Source organism: Triturus cristatus, chromosome 8, assembly GCF_964204655.1.
Source record: "Triturus cristatus chromosome 8, aTriCri1.1, whole genome shotgun sequence".
NCBI lineage: Eukaryota > Metazoa > Chordata > Amphibia > Caudata > Salamandridae > Triturus > Triturus cristatus.
In genome coordinates, this window is record NC_140591.1 from 302,809,986 (window position 1) to 302,826,295 (window position 16,310).

The 16,310-nt window shown below is 46.9% G+C and overlaps 1 protein-coding gene across 2 annotated transcripts in view; it reads right to left on the reverse strand.

Annotated features, from left to right (window-relative positions):
• Positions 1 to 16,310, reverse strand: part of XPO4 (exportin 4) — a 495,809-nt gene that overhangs the window by 45,648 nt on the left and 433,851 nt on the right. For both annotated transcript variants that reach the window (XM_085621575.1, XM_085621576.1), the window contains 2 exons: positions 8,143 to 8,436; positions 7,133 to 7,313 (listed from right to left, as the gene is read on the reverse strand). In XM_085621575.1, the coding sequence (XP_085477701.1) occupies positions 7,133 to 7,313; positions 8,143 to 8,436 (475 nt within the window). The remainder of the gene's footprint in view (positions 1 to 7,132; positions 7,314 to 8,142; positions 8,437 to 16,310) is intronic.

Sequence of the window (16,310 nt, forward strand, 5' to 3'; positions counted from 1 at the left end):
GTGCTACTCCAGGTCTCCTTAGTTGGGCTGCGTTGTGAGAAAGTGCCATCTTTCTTGCATGGTATGCCCCCACTTTTTGCTGAATGTACTTTGACTGAGTGTGCCCTGGACTCCTGCCAATCAGGTGCCCAGGGCCTATGTTCCTTCCCTAAAAACCTCAAACCCAAATCGGCAAACCCTGGCCACATGTCAGCCCCTGGTAAATGGTACCCTAGGTACCCAGGGCCCTGTGCCCAGGGAAGGCCTCGAAGGGCTGCAGCACTCATTGTACCACCCTTAGAGGCCCTGTACCCCAACACACACACACACTGCCCTTGCAGGCTGAGTGTCTGGGTACAAGACAAAACAGAGTCGACATGGCACACATCCCTGGGCGCCATGCCCACCACCTACACTGTCCTGGCATACATCAGCCACCCCTCTAGCTGGGTGCCCTATGCCAGTGGTGTGGGTACAGGAGTATGAGCCCTGTGCCCCTACAGTACCCAGGTCCATTCCTGGACACTAAGTGCAGTGCTGCCATTTAAGAGTACATGGTGCTGAGAGCTCGTCAAACACGAACTCTACAGCACCATAATGACAAAACTGAAGACTGAGAAGTTTGGTATCAAATTCTCAGCATATTAAACCCCGCACTGATGCCAGTGTGGGATTTAATGTACAAAGCACCACAGAGGGCATCTTAGAGATGCCCCCTGAAACCTAAGCTGCCACCCAGCGGACATGTTGCTGGACCCCTGGGTAGGAGAGCCCCCGCTCTCCTGGGCCTGCAACAATGCACATCCTGGGCGAGGTGCTAGGTCTCCTCCTCCAGGATGGACAGGGTAAGCTTCAAAGCCATGCCGCCTCTGTGAGCTTCCCAGGCCACTTGCTGCCCCCACTCTGGCGGGAAGCCTGGCCGGAAACCCCAAATAAGGACAGGGGATGTGCCAGCCTGCCAACCCCACCCCTCAGGTGGGGGAGGCGAGGTGAAGCACATCTCCAGGCGTTCGCCATCTGGAAGATGGGAGGCCCTGCCCAATCAGGACGAGGCTACTGCCCCCCTCCCACAGGAGAGTGGCAAGATAGGGGGTGTACCCACCCCAGGACAGGGACCCATTGGTCCCTGCCCTTTACCTACCTGTAACGCCCCTAAATCTAGTATTTAGGGGCACCCTGAACCTTCCTTCCTTAGATTCCAGATTCTGAAAAACAAAGAAGAGCAAGAAGAAATAAGATCTGCCGTGCAGCTGCTAAGAAGAGGAAGACACCAACTGCTTTGGCCCCAGCCCTACCGGCCTGTCGACCCTCGAACCTGCTCCTGCTACATCCCGGCACCTCTTGGGGCCAGCAACCTCACAAACCCCGGAGGACCTGGCTACCTTTTGGCTCTAAGCACCTGGGACTCCCATGAGCAGAGGCTCTGCTCAAAACCAGCTTCTAACCCCTGGCATAAGCCCGGAACCGCGAACCCTGCACCTGCCAAGCCTGGCCTGTGCTGGAGTGAACAAAGACCCCGAGGACGTCCCCCCGGCGACTGTGACCCCGAATCCGGCACCCAAGGGCTCACCTCGACGCTCCTGACTACGCCTGCAGCCTCAGAACCAGGTACCCCCCCAACCGCGATCAACAGAGGGTAAGATTTTCCGACACCAAAAGGCACCCCTGAACCCGGCGCTCTGCGGCCCCCTGTGCCCAACTCCTGGGTACCTACCTATCCTCCAACTACCCAACTTACCTCTCGAAGTGGTGGTGGCACCTGAAGAATCTTCGTCCCCGAGCTTGCAGCCTTTGTTCAACCAGGAGCTCTCCCATTGAAATCCATTGAGCGCCCGAAGGCTCAAAAGCATCCTGCACCCAGCCGCCCGAGTGGCCCTGGCAGTGTAACCTCTACACCTATCTACTTCCCCATTTGCCCTGAGCGAGTGACCAGGAGCCTAGCTCCCACAGCCGCGTGGCCTGCTAGTCAGCAGCCACCAACCAAGGCCCCCCTGCCTCCCATAGGATAACATTGGGCCTAACTCACTCTGCACCCGGCTGCCCCTGTGCCGCTGAGGGTATAACAACTGTACTTACCTGACCCTGGGAGACCCCCAAGTCTGTGCCCTGAACCTTAACTCTGCCATTCGAGTACTTACCCAAAAGCCGATAACCCAATTTTCCTCCATAGGGTAACATTGACTGGTTTGTTCAGAAATTTCTTCTGAGTGTGGAGTTTCTAAAACTTAAAATATTCACCAAAAATCAACTGAGTAACAAAAACGAAAATACTCACCTGCTGTTAGGAGAGATCCCAGTGCTGGATCTTGGTGCCCAGCACTGACCCTGAAAAGTACTCACAACCGTACTTACTATTAACCCAATTTTCTTCCATAGGAAATCATTGACTGTTTTTCTGTGAAATTTCTTCTGTCAATTTTTGCAAACTACAAATATTCTTTAAAAATCGTATCAATTCTGAAAACGTAATTGCTTACCTGTTTTAGACTGAGGTCCCAGTACTGAGCCTAGGAGCCCAGTACTGGATTACAAAACTAACGAGAACATACCATACCTGTAACTTGAATTTTCTCCCATAGGGAATCATTGACTGTTTTTCTATGAAATTTCTTCTGTGTCAACTTTTAAAATAGCAAAATATTGCCTAAAAATCATAAACAGTAAGTAAGTCGACTTTACTCACTTGTTTCCAAGAACTGTCCCAGGACTGAATCTAGGATCCAGTCCTGGAGTTAGAAGTAATCCTGAAAGTGATCTAATGTAAATAACTTAAAACTTCCATTGAGCTCAATGTATTATTGTGTTTGAAATTGTGTTGCCTATTGCAACAATCTGTAACTATCTACAAAAGTCAATTGCATATTGCAAAAGTATTCAACTAAAGCATCTCATTCTGAGAAAGTATATTTTAATACCTATTGTTGGTTCTAAAATAAAACAAACATTTTTTATATAAACCATTGGCCTAGAGTTCTGTTATTGAGTGTGTGAGACCATTTGCTGACTGAGTGTGTACAAGAAATGCTTTACACTGTCCACTGATATTGCCTTACTGCTCGACCAAGCCACCACTTTAGAGAGTAAGGTTATATCTAACTTTAGCCTCTGCCAAACCTCTGGGGACTGTGGACTCTGTACACACTGTACCTATTTGGGAACAGTATATACAGAGCCACTTTCTCACTTGCGTTCACTGCCATCCCCTCTCTGAACACCTGAGGGGTACTGGTGAGGCTAAAAGTAAGCATGGCAGACCAAGTACTGGTAACCTTGAACCCCTGGTAGAGCCTGTGGTCCTGCAGGACGGGGTGTGAAAAAAAGCATCCTGCAGGTCAAACATCACCATCCAGCCTCGAGGGCAGAAAGAATCTCAGATAAAGTGAGCATCTTAAATCAGTCTTTGCGCAGGAAACACAGAGGTTGAATGCCTAGAATAGGACACTCTTCTTCAGCACTAGGAATTAAAGGGAATGACAACCAGTCATAACTTTAAAAACTGGAAGAACGAGTTACTTACCTTCGGTAACGATGTATCTGGTAGAGACATAGTCAAGCCGCAGATTCCTTAACTTAGAATATCCCCAGGCGTCAGACTGGATCCGGAAAACTTTTCCGCAGCAGCACCTCTGCGCGCCGGGAGCGGCGCCGCATGGCTCCACCCGGACGTCGTCCACGGACGTGACGTCAGGGGAGCCAAATATGCCCCTCACGGCACGCTGACGTCAGTTTTCGTCTGAGAAACTTTTCCGCGCTGCAACGCGGAGCCACCACCAAAAATACTGTTAGAATATGGGAACAGTGTGCGAAAATGATGAAAAGACATGGAAGGATGAAAAACAGCACCATAAGGGAAAGTGCCAGGCACTGTATATTGGAAACAAGTAAAGGGAAAGAGCAGAGCTGAGAAGCAACACCGCAAAAGTGAAGGCAAACCACTCTGGGAGGTAAATGAAGATGTAAACAACATCATGGCAGACAGAAAGTCCGCAACCTTAATGTATAACCGTGAAGGACAACAAGTCCGGAACATAGGAGCTAGGACAATTGACCACAAGACGTCACCAGGAAGAGACGTTGTATCCCAAAGAAGAGATTCAAAAAAGGTGGCAGAGCCAATAGACCTCAAACCAATGGAGTAAATGGGTGGTAAGAGACCCCAAGGCGATAAAGAAAGGGAGATCGGAGGTGGGAAAAAACAGAACCCACACTGTACAACCCAGGACGCAGGGTTGGAATGGATACATGACACATGAGCACACCGTCCAATTACGAAAATGGGCGGAGTAGAGCTATGAAAGCCGAATGAAGCATTCCGTGTGGGAGTGGTGAAAGAGTCACCCTGCAGAAGGATCAAGCCACCCGGAGGGAGGCAAACGTAGAAAGCCCAAATTGAAAAGGTCCTCGCAGAACAGGAAGGACGGGCGGGCGTTAAGGAATCTGCGGCTAGACTATGTCTCTACCAGATACATCGTTACCAAAGGTAAGTAACTCGTTCATCTGAGAGACGTCTAGCCGCAGATTCCTTAACTTAGAATAGATACCAAAGCCATACCCATAGAGGAGGGGGTCTGCGACTGAACCCCACCAAGAGAATCTGGCCGTCAATAATGTGACTAAAATAGAGCTGTCAATCATGTGACGAAGCACAGTGGGGACAGTGATGTCAGCGTAGCTAACTCCTAGACCATGAAGCTCAGAAGAGAGCGGAGAACAATGGAAGCGATTTCACACAATAAAATTGTTAAAACTGTCAAGCGTTCAAAAAGCAGGTTTCCTAGCAATACACCACTCTGCTTCTAGGAAAGGCACACATGAAAATAACATCAATTATTATTATTTTTTTTTTTAAATACAAAATCGTTTACTTTAAGATATTAACTATCTAGCTAGGGTAAGGGCTTGGCACCAAATTTCCTGCAGAAATATGCTACCTTACAACCTCCAAATACGTCAAGGAAGTTACAAGCCCTGATAGGATTTCTTAATTTTGTAAAGACTACTTGACACATTATGCTGAGCAATGGAAGCCCTTGTATGCTTTGATGGAAAAAATGGTTATCTTACATGAACACCAAGCAGACATGTTGGACACAAAATATTTATAAGAAAGGGATAAAAACAACGTATTCTTTCCGATTCCTCGGACTACACAAATGTAGTTTACAATGAGGGCAGGCAGTGCTGATTTCTTACAAACCACATTTGTATTCCACAGCCGAAGCACGCTTTGCTACCATAGAAACAATTCTTACTGCGGTACAGACTGCAAGACAAAGCCCTTCATCAGTAACATGGACCCCACAATTGGGAAGGTCACTCATGTACAGAGCAGTGAGGTCTTCTCAAAAGCACCACGGTGCTGTTTTATTGGTGGCTGAAGCTCATGTAAACCTGAAAAGGCATAGGAATTTGAGGAAATGCTTCACACTTTTTTATATTCCTTTGCAGTAGCTCAGTGGGGCTGATGTGGGATACACAGTGAGGTTCCCTGAAGATGGGAGGCAAATGATCCCAGAAAAAAAAAAATGGGGTTCCACAATAGTTACCCAGATATTGGATGGTTTATTTGGGGTTTACTGCTTGGACAGAGAGAGCTGAATCATAATGTGCAGGGACAATGTGTCAGTGGTGTGGTACATGAATCATCTTAAAGCTATGAAGTCAATGCACAATTGGCAGGGCTTTTCAGGTGGTGTGTGGATCCTTTGACAAAAGCAATGGTTGTTTACCTGCAGGACTGAACCTGAAACAAACTGTGCGCTTCCAACTGTGTGCTCATACAGAGAATGCTAACTATCAGACAAGGAGTACAGGTGGCCTCTCTGACTTTGGCAACACCATTCTGGGAGACATAGGTATTGTTTCTATGTCTTCAGAAACAAAATTAGGCTTTTCCAATCCTCCTTCCTCAGCTCACAATTGACTGATGAAGGCCATCTGGATTTTGATACATCTAAGAGTGACATATTCACAATTTCGCAACATTAAAAGAGTTTTGGATTGGTTTTCCCTTGGACAGATCTCAATCTCCTTCCCTTAAAGCAAGTAAGTATTCCCTCCTACCGTATATGGTGTCATGTAAAAGGGTTTCAATATCAAAGTTTTAAATGACGATGGATAGATCTTGGAAGGGATGATGTTAATATTAACAAACTATCTTTATCAACAAATCTGTTTAAGCCAATCCACCAAGATCATTAAACGTTGTGTGGTTAAGTACAAGACCAGCAAGAATAAAAACAGATGGATCTCATTTAATTGCTGATTTTATTAATTCAATCTTTACTCTGATCTAATCCTCAACCCAGGTCAGTTGATCTAAACTGATTATGCAGTAATTTGGAATATGTTAGAAGTTGGTGCTGATTCCAAGGCCGCCTTTCTGAAAGGTAGAATGGAGGACAGAATCAAAACTGTTGACTGGCTGGAGAATTCACTCTAATAAATTCAGTTTTATACTGAACTGTTACATGGCTTCATTGTTGCAGATTGTCATAGCTAAAGTGAAGGAATGACTGAATTATATCATAGACACAGACAAAAGCATTAGTCCTCTCCTGGTTAAAAGGATAATGTAAACCTGGACTTGGATGGAATATTATGACAGTTCTATTCTATTCCCGAAGCGTGCAGAAGTAAACAGAAAATAGGCCTGGGAGTGCTTCGAACAAGGCAACATGGGGCAGCTTTTCAAGAATCAAGACTACAAGAACGAGATGAAGTGAGAAGTTGAGCTATGGAAGAGAAATATTTTAGCAGGTATAAGGCTACTACTCGTGATCACATGTTTTGGGGTTAAATAGTTTACTAGTTCTCTACATTTAATTTTCTGTGAAATGTAGTCTTACAGTTTGTAGTTTTGTTATTTTGTGGTTGGCTGCAGTCAGAAGCAAAGACAGGTGAGCAACATATTTGCGCCACTGTATTTCATAGGCTACAATAATAGCATCAAACTTCAAAGTACAAATATATCTGATTGGTGTTCATAAAATTTGAATTCACAAGCATTTTACTTGGGCATTACAAGTAAGTGGGACCACACTTGTAAATTCACAAGCATTTTACTTGGGCATTCCAAGTAAGTGGGACCACACTTGAATTCTCTGCAGGGTAGACATGATAGTATAGATCAGAAATGGAGAGCATTCTGTACCTGTATCGCTGAAGTCAATAAACTCTTTAGAGAGAAGATTTGTAAGAAGCTCCATAATGAGAAGAAGATCCTGGTACTGGTCCTCTTCTGCTGTGACGTCGATTCGCTTGCGCCCCATGTTATTTTTGGAATACACTTGTAGCAAAGTCAGGCAAGCTTCATACAGGATCATTGCCTTCGACTGCAAATAGCAACAGAAAAGGAAATTGGTAAATATACTACATACAGTGGTTAAAAATGTAACAATTTCTTTCTACATGAAACAAACGTGCATTTGATACCTCAGTTATCATCTATTACATGAAGGGAACCTTTTAGCAAGGTTTAGCCTTGACTGACCAGAAGTATAGGAATGTATACAAGTTGTTTCCAGTCACCTTACTCATAAATAAATAGTTGCACACTCAGGAAACACCTCTCAGGGTTACTGGTATGTGCAGGTCAAGTTACATCTACTTAGAAATTCTGCCTGTGTTTTGCGAAGACCTAATGTATACAGAAGCATTTTACTGCTACCAGAAGATAAAAGTGTTCAAGGTAGAAAGAATGAGAGCAGTTTGTAACCAGGTAGAAAAGTGAAAATGTTAACTAGAGATGAGAAGGTAGAAAGTAATGAATGGGAACAAGGAAAAAGTTGAGAAGTGAAAAAGTATTAGGAAACTTGACAGAAAAAGTAAGCTATAGAAGTGATATGAAAAGAGAATAATAATCACAAACTATAAGATGGAAAAAAAGACCTAGAAAAAAAGCAATTGGAAGAGGAAGAAATAAAATAAAACATACACTGGGAATGAGAAAGAAATGGATAGCAATTTAACAGTCATTATTCACTATATAATGTAAGTTCAAGAATAGAGGCCCATTAATGTGATGAGGTATTGGAATTTGAAATATTTTCAAACTTTTTTGTAGGCTATATTAACGATTAGATAAGAGGAAACCCGTGTAAATAATATAAACACTTGTTGTAGTAGTTAAATGCAAGATATCTGATATTTGCCTGTGCTTACCTCTCCAAGGTAACAGATCTGTTTATGTGCAACTTCAACAAAAACCTCAATTATGAGGTTAACAGTCTCTGGAGTATTCTTATAAACCTCCATCAATCCAATGCAATTCGTAAGAAAGTCCATTAAAAAATTAAAGAGAATAGCAACATTGTCAATCTGGGTGGCCTCTGCGATGCCACATAGTGCCTCCAAAGTGGCAGTGATCTCCTGTTTCACCTCCTCCTCCTGGCAGATTTGCTGAAAGTTCTCTTGATTTATCACATTCAGAAATCGCTGTTGAAGCGGTTGCAGTACCTAAATAGCAAATGAACAGGTAAATAAATGAAAAAAAATTGATACATGAAGCTCAGTGATTTATAGCTTTAAAGTGCATATGAAATCACTTGTTTCAACTAATTCTGAAGTTCAACTCCTCACCTTTACAAAACAAAGTACATATTTTGCTACGATTTTCAAACCGAAGATATTTTTTTCTTTTTGAGTTGTGATGTAATGCATTTACTTCTCACTTGACTCATGACTACCAAGTTATTGCTCGTCTTACAACACTTTTTACCATTTGATTTTGCTCAGGTTATCATCAATGCCCCATAATATGGATCTGTACGAAGTGATCTGATCCTGGGCAAAAGGGAGTGGATGTGGATTATGCATGTCTGCTATTAAATGCATAGAGGTAACTTACACTTCATTCCAGAACAAGCAAACTAATATCATTCAATGTGTCTGAAATATTTAGGATGACTATACAAGGCTTAATCTTGTAAACACTGCTCTCAATAAGGGAAGTTTAGTAAAGATAGGACATGGAGAAACGTTACATTTCTTTTTTTGGGGAATGATTTTTATTTTCATCAGACAGGGCACATTTATATAACAAACGTAAAATGGAGGTTTTAAATTCACACAGGCGATAACGCAAAGGTAAAAAGAAAAGAAAAAAACAACAAAAAACAAAAGCAGTGGAAACAGGATAGGAGAAGACAAAGGAGACACAAATTATTTCATGTATCACTATCAATAGCTAAGTTATTCCATCCAAGGCCATAGGTCTCCATAGCACTTCTAGCTTGACTAAGGACTGAATACCCCTTGCCTTTGCCAAGGCTGCCTCTAGGCCATAAGTCTCTCTAATGATAGACCACCAATCCTCAGCCGAGGGCGGTGTCGCAGAGACCCATGCCCTGGCGATAGCCAGTCTAGCAGCAGCCATCAGTATTGAAAAAAGACGTGCTATTCCTGGGTTATCCTCCCTGTACCCCAACATAATTTCAAGATCAGTGAGTGGATAGTCCAACCCTAGTTTAAACTGGAGTAACTGTTCAACTTTCTGCCAGTAGCCCCTCAGCTCTGGGAATTCGATAAACATATTTATCAGATTAGCAGCGTATAATCCACATTTAGGGCAATTTAGCTTATTAACGTTAAATTTCATGCACAATTGTCTACTTATATTCTGCTGTCAAGAATAATGGACATTGGGAAGAGTCAGCATTAGGTTCAGCTACTGGAAGGGACACTGTACAGAGGTTTTACTATTTTCACTCAAGCACTTCTCTAGCACCCCTAGAAGTCTTCTGCTGTTCAACAGAAATATTTCCGTTTCAATAACATTCCCTCACACAAAATTCTTACAATAGTATGAATTAGAACAAATTACCCCATGGCGCAGCCAACATCTTTGGGTGAAAGTAAACAGATCTCCAGTGTTTGCTAAGATTTCATAATTTTAGCACAAGCAGTAACTGCTGCTATTGGACCCAATGGAATTCAAGGCCCCTTACAAGGAGGGCCATTGTGACATCAAAATAAACACTTCAGGATGCACACTGCTAAATTTATTGTTAGCGATGTTCTTGTGATGGAATTTCAAAACAAGTGGAGTGTAGGAGAAGGACACTTAAACCTTTGATGCTCAAAAATAATTTTAGAAACTGTAGGCTGCCTTAGCTTTCCTACAACGACTTGGGTCTGAGGAAACTTGCGTAATAGTGCATACATTATAGTGGCCTTAGCCCTACGTAAGAGAAGGGAGGTTTGTTAGTATATGATGTAACAATCACGTGGTGGTTTTTAGTTCTACAGGGTTACCACATTGTATTGATGTTGCAGTGTCTGCTGAAAGTCCGGTCAAGGTTGTATATGCTTTGTAGTTAATGCTATTTTACCTCATTTGAGTAGACTATTCCCTATTGGGTGTAGAGCCGTTTGAGATGATCTGCCTTATTTTTATATTGTTAGGAGTGCAGATAAATGCTTCCTTGATTTTTAGCTAATTTATTTTGGTGGTTTCATTTTTTTTAAAAAAATACAATGCTTGCATCTACTTAGGTTATTTTTGACAAAAATCAAATGAAGTTTGATTGAATTGGCTCCAGCTACCTCAAGCACCTTGTGCATTACAGAGACGGGTAAGTGTGACACCCCATATTCAAAGACTAGAAGACAATGTATCAGATGCCTTTAAGTTTCAATATTGTACAAACATATACATATCAAGTAAATGAAGACACTGTAAAGATATGTTTTTGGTGCGGAACATCAAATATAGATGTATTTACAACCATAGCAAGCAAAAATGCAAAAAATATTGATTTAAGTACCCATGAAGTGGATGGCTTATCGATAAGTCGGTACAATAAATGGGATCTTATATCCGCAAATACCATTCCTAGAAGTCATTCAGAAGAGGTTAGTTATGTTCACATGAACATGGGCACAGCAGACATGAACCTCGCTGTTAATGGATATGCTTCTGGAAAGCACAGCAGGCTACTCCCTGTTAAAGGGAGGATTTATTACTCATAAAGTGCGTGCAGGATCGGATGTTATGAGCATAGTCAAGTGAAACAATCTTGAATAATGGCTCAAATAGACTTGCCTCCTCATATCCAAACCTTATATACTATAAAAGTGAGCAAATACGAATCAGATCTTCTTTGAAGCTCAAACCTTCTTCAAAATGTACCAAATATGAAGCATATGGGGGAACTACAAGTAGTTTCTTTAAGAACCTGTTTTCTACTATCTGAATGGGGGAGATTTTTGTATGACCCCACACACCTGCCCTATATAAGACCAAGCTAACACATTTTGCTTTGTAGATTTGTAGCATTTCTTTTATGGGATTGTAGGAAGCTGGCTTTCTATATAGTGCACTAAAACAAAGTACACTAGGCTGAGAGTCGAGTCGTTCCCCAATTGGTTTAACGAGACCAAAGTTGGTAATACCAACGTTCTCTTTTTTGGTAGCGTGGGCGAGCAGTTAGGCATATCAGAGGGTAGTGCTAAGCTTTTTTTTTGTACTCACAGAGACAAAAAATAAATGAGACACATATTTAAAACTGAAGTTCTTGATTTCAAGGTAAGTACAGTTTTCAATAAAAATATGCACAGGTAAGTAAACATTAAAACCTGTACGGTTTTATGCACAACGCAATCTTATGGGAGGAAAAGGCAAAGATGCATATAAGGTATGTGTAGGAAACTGGCTCTGTATACACTATACCAAAAAGAGGTATAGTGTGCACAGAGTCCATTGAGTCCCCAAAGGTATGGCAGAGGTTAAAGTAGTTAACACCTTACTCTCAAAGTTAGTGGTAGCTAGGCTGAGTCAGGAACTCCTGTGCTGGGTTCAGGGGTGCCCCTAAATACTGTATTTAGGGTCGTTACTGGGGTAGCCAGGTAGTAGCCAATGGGCTGCTGACCTTAGGGTGACGTACGAGTTACTTACCTTCGGTAAAGATGCATCTGGTAGAGACGATTCTAACCGCAGATTCCTTCACATAAAATTATCCCCAGGCATGAGACCGGACCCGGAAAACTTTTTGCCCAGCATCCCTGCGCACCGGGGGGACGGCATCACGAGACTCCGCCCAGGTGTCGTAAGTGACGTCAGCGAGGTCACATAAGTCCCACCCCGGCACGCCTACATCAGTTTTCTTCGGAGAACTCAACTCCCCAGCACATACCAGGGCTATATAACAGCCAACCCTGCCCCACATAGGGCATGTCATATCCCAAGACATGGGAACCTCTTAGGAAGAAACTTCCACAGCAAAGGACAATAAAAAAGACCTGCGGCAAAAAACCCCGCAGGAGGTCTATCAAGCAGCCAGAGGGGAAACGCAGAAGGCCCAATCTCAGGCCCAGCATGGTGTAAAAAAACCGAAAGGAAAAACACAGTAAAAAGGGGCTGGCCCGCAGACAACAGAACCACAGCCTCAGCAAGGAGGACTCGAGTGGCCATGAAGCACACAGCACAGAACAGACAACTGGGGCGACCTGCTCCAATGGACGAACATCTCCAAAGGAGGGAGGGAGGGAGAGAGAGAGAGAGAGAGAGACAGGGGAGAGAGAGAGAGAGGGGAGAGAGAGAGAGAGAGAGAGGGGAGAGAGAGAGAGAGAGAGACAGGGGAGAGAGAGAGAGAGGGGAGAGAGAGAGAGAGAGAGGGGAGAGAGAGCGCAAGAGAGAGAGAGAGAGAGAGGGGGGGGGGGAGAGAGAGAGAGAGCGCGCGAGAGAGAGCGCGAGAGAGCGCGCGAGAGAGAGCGAGAGAGCGCGCGAGAGAGCGCGCGAGAGAGCGCGCGAGAGAGCGCGCGAGAGAGCGAGAGAGAGAGCGAGAGAGAGAGCGAGAGAGAGAGCGAGAGAGAGAGCGAGATATATTTCCCCGCCAAGAACCTCTGGATGGCTGAGTCTGCAGGGGCATGCAACAAAAGAGCACCATCGAAGCCGTTCTCGTACATTCTCCGGCAACACACTGTCCCGAAGCCAGGCTTGGCGACGAAGGGCAACCGAAGAAGCCATGGCACGACCCAGCACCTCCGAGATGTCCAGAGTTAAGCGAAGGATAAATGCCTCCAGCTCCCGACCATCCAAGACATGGTGTTTCAAATTCACACAGGCACCCTCCTGAGAAGTGGCAGACATAAGGGACTCCGCCGAGTCCCACAAGCAAGAAGTGACCCTAGCCAAAACACACAGTGTGTTAAGGGCCTGCAGAGCGGCACTGGTTGAGGCAAACATATTGCGCCCCCAAGAGTCCAGCCAGCGGGCCTGCCGTGACGGGGGAGACAACAGCAGCAACAAAGCAGGAAAGGCAGACTGCAAAAGGGGGCCTCTGGTCGAAGAGAAAGGCACACCGGATCACGCAGTGCCGGATGGTGGCAGTGCAGAAGGTGCTGGGGCACCGGGTCTCCGGTGGCGGGACAGCCCCAAGTCCCCAAGAGAGAAGAGTGGAGTGAACCCTCGAAGGGAAGCAACAGTTCCCTACCACCTGAGCCCTGATGGAGAACCTCCAGAAGATGATCTGTGGGAAAATGGGTAGCGGGATCGCCCATGCGCAAAATTCCCACAGCCGTGGAAACAGCGCGGGTGAAAGCTGCACCCGCCTCCGTAGGGCCCCGCGGAGGGGAAAGCAGCTCCTCGTTAGGTGATGGCTGCAGGCTAAGGCGGCCATCCCCCAAGCCAACCGGAGGAAGGAAGGGCCAAGGCCGGAAGGAAGAGGGACCGAGGAGTGGGGGACCTGCGGCTCCACCGGCGAAGACCGCGGTCATGGAGACGGCGAGGAGCCGCCTTTAGACGACATCGGGGAAAAAGCCACGACACGGCGGCCCGTCTCCAGCGAGGATGACACCAGCAACCGCCAAACCTCTGGAGAAGAGGAGGCCTCCGAAGCCGAGTTAACAACCAGACGTCGACCCGGCGCCGTAGAGTCCGCTACCTGAGGCAGGATACCGACGTCGACCGGCGCCGGAGGAGATGCCGGGGCGACCTCCGACACAGCACAGGAGACCGGAGCTGGGCCGGCGCCGACCTGACCTCCGATGAGGCAGACGCCTGCGTGGAGGGACGAGAAGGGCGCGTGGAGGGTCGAGAAGGGCCCGGGGAGGGACGAGGAGACGCCCACCAGCCGCAACCCGTGACAGGGCGAGATGGGCCCTCCGCCGACCCCTGTGGCGCTGCCAGGGCCAGCAGGCGTCACCTCGGCCCAAGGACTGAGAGGGGCTCGGGGTGCGACCCGAGCCCCGGCGACCTCCCGCGACACCACAGGGACTCCCGCGGGAGTTTGCGGCGAAGCACAGGCGCCGTGGTCCGAAGGAGGGACCCCGAAGGGCCACACCCCAACGGCACCACATCCTCCGGATCTGGATCCGAACCAGTCGGTGCCAGAGCCGCCACGGAGGGCCCTGCACACTGAAAGGGATCCGCTGACGTAGCAGGAGGGGAAGGGGGAGGAGGAGAAGCCAGCGAGACCTGCACAGCCGCCGCATATGTCTCCATCTGGGCTCTGGTCGCCCCCATGCCGGGAAACGGCGGATAAGGGGACGACACGTGGGGCCGCACCAAGGGGACGACACACGGGGCCGCACCACCTGCAGAGAGTCCACACCCCCGACAGGCCGGAACCCGACCCTCGGGGACAAACAGCAACACTTACCAAGAGGTGAGCGGCACTCTTGCGACCTGGGAGAAGAGCGAAGTCGACGAGGGAAGCCGCGGGTCTGAGAACCTTCTGCAGGGCCCGGGCGAGAGGACGACGCCGACCTGGACACATTTGCCAAAAGAAGTTTCATCCGGCGCTCCCGCCGGGATTTCGGCTTCATCTGTTGGCACGCCTCACAATCAGTTGAGTCGTGGTGCTCCCCCAAACACCACATACAGATGGGGTGAGGATCCGTCGCCGACATGAGGCAGCCACACGACTAGCAAGTTTTAAAGCCCGAAGGCATTCACACACTGTTCCCACACACGCAGCAATAGCATAAGGGAAAGGCCTTAACCGGCCCAGAGCACAAACCTTATCCGCGTTGCACGCGGAAAAGGAAAAAACTGACACAAGCGCGCCGGGGTGGGACTTATGTGACTTCGCTGACGTCACGTACGCGACGGCGCCTGGGCAGAGTGGAGTGATGCCGTCCCCCGGCGCGCAGGGATGCTGGGCAAAAAGTTTTCTGGATCCAGTCTCACGCCTGCGGATAATTCTACGTGAAGAAATCTGCGGCTAGTAGTCTCTATCAGATTACACCATTAGTGTGCTCACCCCACGTGGGGGAGTGAGCACAATCCCTGACCCCAATTGGGGGTGCCTTCCATCTGCAAGATGGTGGGCACTGAAGAGTGGGCTTCTCCACGCCTCCCCCACCTGAGGGCGGGTTGGCAGAGGTGCGCACACCTTCTAGGCTGTCCTGGTTTTCTCTCCTGTTTACTTGCCGAAAAGGGGGTGAAGACAGGAAGAGGGCCTGCTCCTGCTAGCTGGAGAGGCTGGGGGTTGTGTTACAAAGGCGGCAAAGTATTTGAAGCTACCCTACCAAGGATGACTCTTCCTGAGCTGAGGAGGAGTGAACACCTCCACCCAGGAAAGGCTTTATTTATGGGACCTGGGAGCTTTAGGGTAGGCTGGTGAGGAGGTTTGATTAAAGGTCTGTGCAGAGTACTGCGATCAAAATTCCTGCTGGTTATAGGGTTGAAAATGCTCTTGGAGTTGAGGTCGAGAGAGATATTGACCTCTATCTTTTCCCCGAAAAGAAGAAAACTTCAGATTTGTCAGAGACTTGCTGTGTCGGATTTATCGACTGCAGCGCGTCATCCACGTGTTTGATATAAAGGAATTTGCTGTCTAATGGTATATCCAACACCTTGGCCTGAACCTCAGGGTGAAATGTTGTAGCCTTTAGCCTTCCATGTCGCCTTAACACCGCCGGTCCTGCCATCTGTCCAAAGGCAGTCGATGAGATGTCTAGAGCCACATCAATGATCTCAGGAGATGCTCTTACCCCTCAGATAGAACATCCTTTGTGTCCTTCTTGTCCTCAGGAAGATACTCCAACAAGGAAGAGATGCCGGACCACCTCTGCCGGTCATATCTCCAGAGGACAACCATGGTGTTGGAGGCCCTGATGACGGTGGCTGCCAATGCAGAGAACCTTTTGCCGATGTAGTCCAGACACCGCCCTTCCTTGTCAGGTGGAACTGCACTTGGAGAAGAATGATTTTTAGATCTTCTTTGAGCAGCCTGCATAATAACTGAATCAGGCCGAGGATGACCAATAAGGCACGCAGGAGAGTCTTTAGGTGCCCTGTACTTTATCTAGTTTCAGAACCACCGCAGAAATAGAGGATTGCGTTTTTATTAACTTCAGGCCTTCTTGGCATAAGTAGTCCACGATGG